Source organism: Nanorana parkeri, unplaced genomic scaffold (genome assembly GCF_000935625.1).
Source record: "Nanorana parkeri isolate BGI_ZX_2015 unplaced genomic scaffold, ASM93562v1 scaffold719, whole genome shotgun sequence".
Taxonomy (NCBI): domain Eukaryota; kingdom Metazoa; phylum Chordata; class Amphibia; order Anura; family Dicroglossidae; genus Nanorana; species Nanorana parkeri.
Window position 1 is genome coordinate 780,744 of NW_017306987.1, and position 9,582 is coordinate 790,325.

General features: G+C 42.0%; 1 protein-coding gene across 1 annotated transcript; it reads left to right on the forward strand.

The window, feature by feature from the left end:
- The first annotated feature begins 1,446 nt into the window (after positions 1 to 1,446).
- Positions 1,447 to 8,814, forward strand: CUNH9orf69 (chromosome unknown C9orf69 homolog). Its single transcript, XM_018564068.1, has 2 exons — positions 1,447 to 1,571; positions 8,214 to 8,814. Exon 2 carries the CDS (start codon positions 8,346 to 8,348, stop codon positions 8,763 to 8,765), a length of 420 nt encoding a protein of 139 aa, XP_018419570.1. The 5' UTR covers positions 1,447 to 1,571; positions 8,214 to 8,345; the 3' UTR covers positions 8,766 to 8,814.
- Positions 8,815 to 9,582: the final 768 nt, after the last annotated feature.

The following is a 9,582-nucleotide window of genomic DNA, read 5'->3' on the forward strand; positions in this document are numbered from 1 at the left end:
GGGGCTACATTACCATGGGGGGTTACCTATGGGGAAGTGGTTACTTTTCTATGGGGGGAGAGGGGAGGTCACCTGGCTGTGACTGAAGGAGTGTCACCTGACTGAATGTGTGAATTCACCTGGTTGTATGACTGGGGGACGGGGTGCTACTGGACTGTAATGGAGGGGTTCCCTGACAATGCCGCATTCGCAATTTTTGGTCAGGTGTGGTGCATTGGGCGGCCTATTCAAATGAATTGGCTGCCCTGAAGCAATGCATGTTAATATGTGAAGCAATGCATGTTGATGCACCACAGTGGGCCAGGCTGGAATGTGAATGATCCTATAACGTATGATGCGACAGCAGGATATAAACAGAAAGCTAATTATTATAGGTGTCCATTTTTATTTTTGCAGCCGTCCTACTTTAGAAACTGAGACAAAAGGGAACTAAACTTCAAAACTGAAGATTTTCTGTTATAGGGAAACTGTAGAATGCTGATTGCCCATATGCAGTGTGAGATCCCAGGCACTGCTGCCTCTGACTGTCTTGTGAGATGTGCTGATGTCACTAATGTGCAGCGCACTGTTCTCCTTGCCGGAAGCTCTGACATGAGGAAGCAAAGCCCTGCCTCTACCTTACCAAGATGGCGCTTGCCCTCAGTGGAGAACATTAAAACAGGGGAAATAATAGCTGCAGGAAGACCACAGACAAAACAAATGACAAAACCCCCCCCCCCCTCATTTTTTTAATGCAAGCAGTGTAAGTACCTGAAGTTCATCTGATTTTAGCCTCTTGCTGTCCCTGTAGAGAAGGGTTGTAGTGAAAAGAGCAGAAGTAGCAACGCAAGGAGCCAATCAGTTCATGTGCTGACAAGCAGCATGCCAATAGGAGAGGGCAAAGTGCAGAGAGATGAGCTGATTACTGTGCTGCTTCTTCTCCTTTCACTGTTCAGTCACAGGCTGCGGCGGGTCCAGGACGACCTGGGATCAGTGGAAGTGGGATGAACGATACTGGCCATCAGACTGAGGACATCTGTCGGCAGAAATTTGGTGAAAACCTCTGGAATGAAGGTGAATATTGCAACTAAAAGCTGGTTTTGACATTTTATTTATTTAATGGGCCATTTTTTGTAGTCTTGTTATTTTTTTCTGCTGGAGTTTTGCTTTAAAGCAAACATTTGCTTTGCTATCCATTAGAAAGCAAAAGGTTCCCAGTAGCACATACTTAACTTTCTTTGCTCCCCTATCCATCAATAGAGAAGAAACTACCCATTACTCCCTGGTATGAAGGAGCATGTGACTCACTCCATGTAACAGTGGTGATCGGCCCAGCCCTGTAATTTGGAGGGCAGAGAGTCACTGTTGTTTCAAACTGAACTCCAGCAAACACTCGCTGTTGAAACATACCTCCTCCCGTAGTAAAATAAAATGTGGCTAAATGCTCCCCATCTCAGCCACCTTCCAGATTAAATGATGGTCAATGTCATTCAACCGACTTGTTCTGAATCCAGGTTGTTACGGACATCACGCAGCCTGGCCTTGCAGTACACCTGGACTGATGTCACATACTGGAGACTGCAGGATAAAAGGTATGTGAAGGGTTTAAAAAAGATCCAAGGGGGACTTCAGGCACGGTGGTGATTCAAACTGGAGTTTGATTTGAAATGAACCTAAAAGGTGCCAATACACCTTACAATTATCGTACGATTTTCGTCTTCGTCTGCGATTGCATTTTCGTACGATAATCGCACAGTTGATGGGAAGTACACAACCGCAATTACTGTACAACCGTTCGACTTTTGTCTTTCCAGCAGGCTAGAAAACTTTTATCGGAATATACGAAATTAGATGGATTTGTGGCGTTTTCGTACGTAAAATGAGCAACAAGAATACTGCTCATGCGCAAACGAAAATCCGTTCTGTCAATCGACGAAATTCGGCAAGGTGATATTGCAAACGAACGCTAATTGAAACCCACAATGGTCTGTGCATGATGGGGCAGTTGTACGAAAGTCAAACGACGGTTCGATCATCGTACGTAAATAATCGTGCGATAATCGTAAGGTGTATGGGCACCTTAATGCTTTGTCCTGCATGTCTAAAACACAAGCTCACTTTTAACCCTTTTGCTGCTGGAGCTATTTTTTCATTTTGGGCACACATAGTAAAATGCACATTTTGTGCACGAAGACGCACTTTAATCCCCAAAACATTTATTTGCTTAAAGCCGAAGACCCTGTAAAATAAAATGGGGGTAGATGGAATTTGATATGTAAGGGGATATTTGCGATACTATTAATCAGAACTATATTTTAAGTTTTAAAAAAATACACTCAAACTAATGATATTATCCCAAATGGTTTTGGAAAATATAAAAGCTGAGGTTATGTCGAGTAAATGGATAGCAAATATGCAAAGCCTCAAAATTGTGAGGCGCAAAAAAAACTGCAGTACCCAAAATCGTCCGTAAGCAATGTTTTCAAAGCTTTTACAGCTCATCAATCTAAAGTTAACCATGAGTGGCGGCCCTAGAATTATTGCTGTCACTCGTGTGTACAGCAGTCCCTAATATGTGTGGCGCAATTGTCTTTTTCATATGCGTGTCCATCCAAGGCATGCGTTTACGTTCATAGGTGCGTGTGCAGGAGCCTTGTTTAATATTTTTGGAGGGTGTTTTTATTTTATACGCATTTGTTAAACTTTTTTTTAACTTAACGTTATTGCTGCTACAAGGGAGCGGATAAGTACTCTATGTATAGGTGACAAGTTCTCTTTAAGGAGATATCACCCTAAGGTCACATTCCTCTGTAGCCAGAAAGCACAAACTGTGCTTAATCAGCTTTTGCCAGAGCAGCCACTGTTTGACAGTTTCAGAACCTAAAATGGATGGATTATATGGATCTAACATAGATTGAAAGCATCTATGCTAATCTGACAAAGGTCTCCCTTCTGACACTGCCTATGGAGGTCCCAGGGACCCAGGAGGGACAGGTAAGACTGAGAGACATGGCCAAGGTGCTCAGGCAAGTCTGGTGGCACGTTTCCTAACATGTAGAAGTCGGGCAGCTTAACAGCCACTTCTACTACATAGCCAGCAGCTGGGAGTAAAAAGGCAAACAAACTCCCCACTGCTATAGTAACCAGGAGTTTGTTTTCATGCTGTCGCTGCTGATACCATATCAACTGGCGGCAAAAGTGTAAGCACAGGCAACTAAAAGGTGCACATCTCCCCAATTTTTTCCAATCGGGAATTACTGAATCTAACAATCGGCGTTTGCTGTATAGAGGAGAAAGCAGAGAGAAGAAAGCTCCAGTAAAGCTGGACATACACTGCTCTATTATTTTCGTTCAACCTGTGGGCTGAATGAAAAAAAATGGAGCAGATTCCTCCATCAACGCTGTTTCTATTGTATTCTGACCGTGGCTGCCCGCCACTGTCTGAATACTCGGACAGAGCCGGCAGCTCATTTTTGTACGAAGATTTTCCGACCAGCTCCTTAGATCAGCTGATCGAGAGATGCCGGCCGAAATGGTGCTTACAGTGGCATCCACTGTGCAAATTTTGGCTGGTTCCTCGAGAACCGGCCAAAATTCGCACAGTGTATGGCCACCTTAAGCTGTCCAACCACAGCCTTGACCAATCTATATTGTTTCAACAACAGCAGAGAAAAGCCAATGGTCAGGGATTTCAACAGAAATAATGTCTGGATTAGGAAACTGGTTTAACAGGATTACAAATTTTTTGGCAGGTAAGATAGCTCACAGATGTGTATTTAATAGGTTTATTTAACTGTGTGCCTACACTTCCGCTTGAAAGTGGCAATCCAGTAGCATAAAAATGAAACCTACATAATGCAAAATACTTAGGAAGCGCATTCCTTTTCTTTGCTAAGTGCTGGTGCCCTTTAACCCTTTAACTGCCAGAGCCATTTTTCCTTTTGTTTTTTTTGGGCGTGTTTTTTCTAAACATCAGCATTGTAATAGGAATACATACTATAGTTGTTTTTTTTTATAATGGAATCAAAAATTACTTGAAAAAGATCTCTTATGTAGCGAGTGCTGCCTTCTGTCTGCTTATCGCTTTCATCAACTTCCTGGATTCCCAGTGTGCTTTGCATCCCATTCCCTGGTGCTTGATGTAATGCAATCTCACTTTTTTGAGACTACATAGCCCATCATGCATTGCTTCCAGCAAGCAATGATAATGTTACATTGTTCATATGTCGAGTTGTAAATCAGAAGGCAGGCCCTGTAGTGACACAAGAAAATACATATTCACAGGGCTGAGTGAAATTGTATCAGTGCATTGAGGAAGTACATCCTATGGGCATCTTTAATAAGTAAGTTTACAAACTTCTAGATCGATACGATTATCAGGAGTGGTATAGAACTTATGGAAATTCAATATAGAAATACAGATGTATTTTTAGTTTTTGAGTATAGATACCCTTTAACCCCCACCCCCAATTTATATATTTTCTGAAAGCAGAGACCCTGTAGAAAAAATGGTGGCAATTTTTTATGTCACATTATAATAGCACAACTATTTATAAAAACCCAAATTTATTGTTCGCTGGGCACCCTCAATGTTGAGACTTGTCATGGATTTCCAAGGCACCCAGAATGGATAAGAGACCCAGGGATACGGGTGGTGGTGGGGGAGAGTACGTTATTGGACTCATGAAAGTGATCCCACAAAGGCAGAACCTGCACAAGTGTCACCCAAATCTCTGTTGCATTAAGCAATGAAAGACAGGCGGAATTGTGGGATTTAGAAGAGGGCGAAGAGCTTACCTTATGACTTTCAGCCTCAGAGAACAGAAACAAAGGGGTGGGAAGAATCCCAAACTTCAAGATATGTTTTTATTTGAAGAAAATGAATAACTGCTCCAAGCAATATACTCTATAGAGCAGATCCAAGTACAAAGAAAGGTCAAATTAGTTCAAGACCGACTTTACAGGGGTTTAGTGGAAATCAAAGGATGTTGTTTTTTCATGCACCAGTTCATGAAGAACATCGTACTCGGAGAATGGAAGGACCCAGAGAATAGGCTTATTTTTTCAAGAGCACGTTAAGTTCCCCAAATTTGACGCCTACCTTGCCAAGTTATCTAAAAAATCGGATTCATCCTTTTGAAGATAATTGAACAGGACAATGTATGTTTTGCTTTAAAAAGAAAAAAAAAAGGCACAGGAAGCGTTTGCTTCAGCATTTAAATCAACAGACCAATACCTGCATCGTCCGGAAAATTTCTGGATTTACAGCTTCAGGCACATCTATTCCAAACTTCTGAATAGACTGTTATGGAGTACATTCATCTAATCTCTAAAGTGGTGGTATTTATGGCTGATGCGGTACGCGAAGTTGACTGTACTACAACTCTGGTAAAGTCTATACACCAGGCGGTATGGCTCAAGGCCTGGGCATAAGTACAATGATAGAAACACTTTCAGAAGAATAACCGAAAGGCACAGCATGCAGATAAAAGAGAATCAAGAAGAAAATGAGCCTTTGGTAAGGGATATTGCTATTTAACCCTCCTGATACAGCTGCAAAACTCACTTGAGGCCCTGCAAGAGGTCAGTGGAAAAGGGCTCCTTACACCAATGGGAGCAGCAGTGCTCCAACCTCATCATCCTGAATCTAATCGGAGAAGGATACAATCTTAAATTGCTAAGTCCAGCCCCTCAGGGATACTTAATCACCAAGTTACCCTCAGACCTGACATTAGCCACAGCTATAAAACAATGTTTAGAAGAGCTCCTTTAACAACAGGTGATAGTAAGTGTGCTTGCAAACACATATGTATTGATGGTAACCTTAGGCATCAACAATGTCTGTCTGGATGTCCCTATCCATGCGGACCACCACCAGTTTCTGTGCTTTGGTGTAAAAGATTTGGAAGAAACATTTCCAGTTAAGGCACTCCCCTTTGGCCTGGCCTCTGTGCAGAGAAATTTCACACAGATAATGTCAGAAGTGATGTTTAAAGTAGGTAGATTGTGGCATGAACGTTCGTATGAAAAACAGTCAGAACGTTTGATACTGGCATCAGAAACTTGCAGATTCCCATTCAAAATTCCAGTTAATTTTCGCTTTTAGCATTCTATTTTGAAATGAATAGAGTTTCGAAAGGAAAACCACATTGAATGTTAGCAATTAGATCGAGAAACATTTTCCAACATGCTCCTTCGAATATTTTTGGGAACGTTGTTGTTTTCCTTAGTCAATTGCACTATACAAATTAACATTCAAAGGAACAATCTGAAAACGACTACTTTCTTGCGAAATTCGAACCGTGTATACCCCTACTTGAGTAACCAGGGGATCAGCATTGTTCTGTATCTAGATGATTTCCTGTTATTTGCATCATCACCAGGAGAGGTAATAAAGAATCTCCAACAAACCAAAGATCTGTTCCAAAACCTGGAAGGAAACCTGAACTAAGAAAAATTGGGTCTGCGTTCAAAGCGTAATGTGATCTTTCTAAGTTGGATTCAACTTAACAAAATAATTTCTTTTTGGAAGAGTAAATATTTAAGATTTCTGCCCTTACAAGATGGGCACGAAATGTCTATGCACTACCAACAATCAAAGCTATTTTAGGCAGCATGATGTCAGCCATCCCAGGGGGTGGTGTGGGATAAGGCTCATTCCCTGAAATGGTGGACTGAGAAGAGCCATCTCAGTCAAAGGAAATGATGGTGCTACACTACTACAGGTAAAAATCACCATGAATGCCAGCACCTAGGGCTGAAAAGCTCAATTAGGTAATGACACTGACCATGGCAGATGGCCACCTCTTTTTGCCCTACAGTCATCAAAGGACAGAGAACTTCAGAAAGTTGGGGAAGCACTCAGACATTTCAGACCCAGGTTTTTGCCAATACAGTACATCTGCTAGTACGGTTAGGATACTGTATCTAAATCACTGGGGAGGACCAGCTCTAAGACACTTCACAAGATAGTCAACTCCATCGCTTCTGACATCTTTATGAAAATTCTCGCCATCGAGGCCAGGCCAAAAGAGTGGAGTGCCTGGAACAGAAAACAATAAAAATCTAAAACCTTACCATCAAGTTGGAGTTTCTAGTCGCCATTACATCTGCCTGTAGGATAAACCGGATTCAGGCCCTTTCGGGGAAAGAATATTTCCATAATCTGTTTCAAAACAAGAGTTATTGTGAAGACCAATCCGGGTTTCCTGCCCAATGTGGTCATGAGTTTTGATAGGAATAAGAAATGACAGATGTCTTTCTGTCAACAGACGTCTACTCCCAAAAAAAGCCAAGTTTGCCGCCTTGGATGTTAGAAGATGCATGGCTCTAACACATCGATAGCACCTGGGCATTTAGAAAATCAGGTGCCCTGTTTTATTCTCTTCAGTGAGCCTAAGTGAGGAAATAAAGCATCTGTTGAGATAGAACTGTCTAGTGATAAGCACAACCTGCACAACAGTAATTTTGCACTGCCTCTCCATGTAAAGGGATGAAAAAGCAAGGGCTTTTGTTGAACAGTTCTGTAAAGCAGCCACACGGACCAGCATTAACACGTTTGTGAAGCACAGTCAGACCGACCTCCTGTCCAGCCAAAATCAAGCCTTCAGTAGAAAGGTGCTTCTTTTCAAAATCTAACATTTAAATGTGCATTGAATGTTTGTGGGTAAACCTCATTTAAGCAGGATGTAACTTCAGGATCTTCTAATGATTGATATTGTTAACACCTTTTGTTGGTAGGTTGCTCTTAATTCCAAAGTAGCCAGAAACAATGGAACTTTGGGCTTGTGATTAATGATATGAAGGTAACTAGGGTCTATAAAAGTGCTGGAAAAAAACCTATTTTATGGCTAATCCACTTGTTTGTAAATCCGGTGGAGTGATTTGCTGACATCTTTGTTTTATTTCTGATTTTATATTAAGGTAGGTTATCCATGAAAGACATTTCTCCAGCACTTTAATTGGCACCCTTTAACTTCATGTGGCGCACGTAGCACTTAAGAGCACCTGATGCACTTGTGAATGAGAAGTGACGCAGCTATAGTGGGTTTAAGTCAGAAGGCTAAAGTGATTAGCAACAAATTGATCCCTGGTGTATATTTTATCTTGTATTTCTGCAGCCTAATTCAACTAAAACCATTTACATTACATGGTCATTTTGGTCCAGTTGTACTAATTGAAAGCGGTATGATCTTAGCCAGAATTTCGCTTCAAGACCTTTTCTTCTTTTCCAGGTAAAGACAATGATGGATTTCCGGCCTCTTGTCCCAATTTTCTTTTCTACACAGTTTCCTGGCAACCCGTCAATCTGGTGATATGAAACTACTGCGCCCTCCCCTGCTACTCTGCATACGCCGGGGTGCTCGATGCCTGTAATCCCCATCCCCCGCCGTGTTCGTTCATTCCACGGCCCCCACACCACTTGTCTACATTCCGCCTGCGGACCGGTCCGGACCACAAACCTTGTGCGCACCAAGTACAACAACTTCGACATCTACCTAAAGTCCAGATGGATGTATGGATTCATCCGCTTCCTGCTGTATTTCAGCTGCAGCCTCTTCACTTCCATCCTCTGGGTGGCACTCTCGATCTTATTTTGCCTTCAATATTTTGGCATCCGAATTTTCCTACGCTTCCAGTACAAACTGTCCATCATCCTGCTGCTGCTAGGGCGGAGACGGTTCGACTTTAGCCTCTTGAACGAACTGCTTATTTATGGCATTCATGTAACCATGCTGCTTGTCGGTGGACTCGGCTGGTGTTTTATGGTGTTTATAGATATGTAAATAAATGCATGCCGATGAAGAACACTGCTCCTTGGCAGATGAAGTATGAGCTGTTCTTGTGTTTTTCTTTTATTTATTGATGCAAAAGTGTTCTTTTTTTGTAATAAATGCATGTAACAACACATCAGGAAGGCGGGCAGTAGTCTAGCTGGATACGTCAATAATTTAAAGTAATCCTTTCCTTTCGCTACAGCTTATAAACTGCCAACATAAATTAAAGGCAGGCATTCTCAGGTGCTTCTTCATACCTTGCTATAGCCTTCTGAACTTGGGGGGGCCTCCAACACTGCGGCACTTTAATTGGGAACTCTGAACTTTCCTGAGAAAATGAAGGAATTGCCCATCTCCACTCAGGATATCCTATTGGTTTGAAGTGATGAGCTGCCAGTGTCCAATAAGGTGTTGTGCTAGTGGACAGGCCAGCATGTAACTTTTTTAGAAAACTCAAGATTTGCATGTTAGAATGCCCCAGGGCTCCCAGACTGCAGTGTACATGCTAGCACTATATGTATGCCTGCATTTTATTTATGATGACAGTTTGGGTGCTCTAGGGAGTGGAAAGTCTTTCTGCTCTGTCTTTATTTTCTTCCTTTTTTTTCTTTACTTTTTTACATCTAAATCCAATAAAGTGTAGGTCTATCCGAAGGATGGTTACATAAACATGGGAAGAACCCAATCAGTGTTCCTACTACAAACATAACCTAGTCCTCCTTCAGACCCTACTCTGCTGATTTGCCAGCAGGCAGTGGGCAAGTGCAATAGTCACTCTGCTATTGGCTATTACAATAGCAGTCTTGCTATTGCACTCACCCACTGC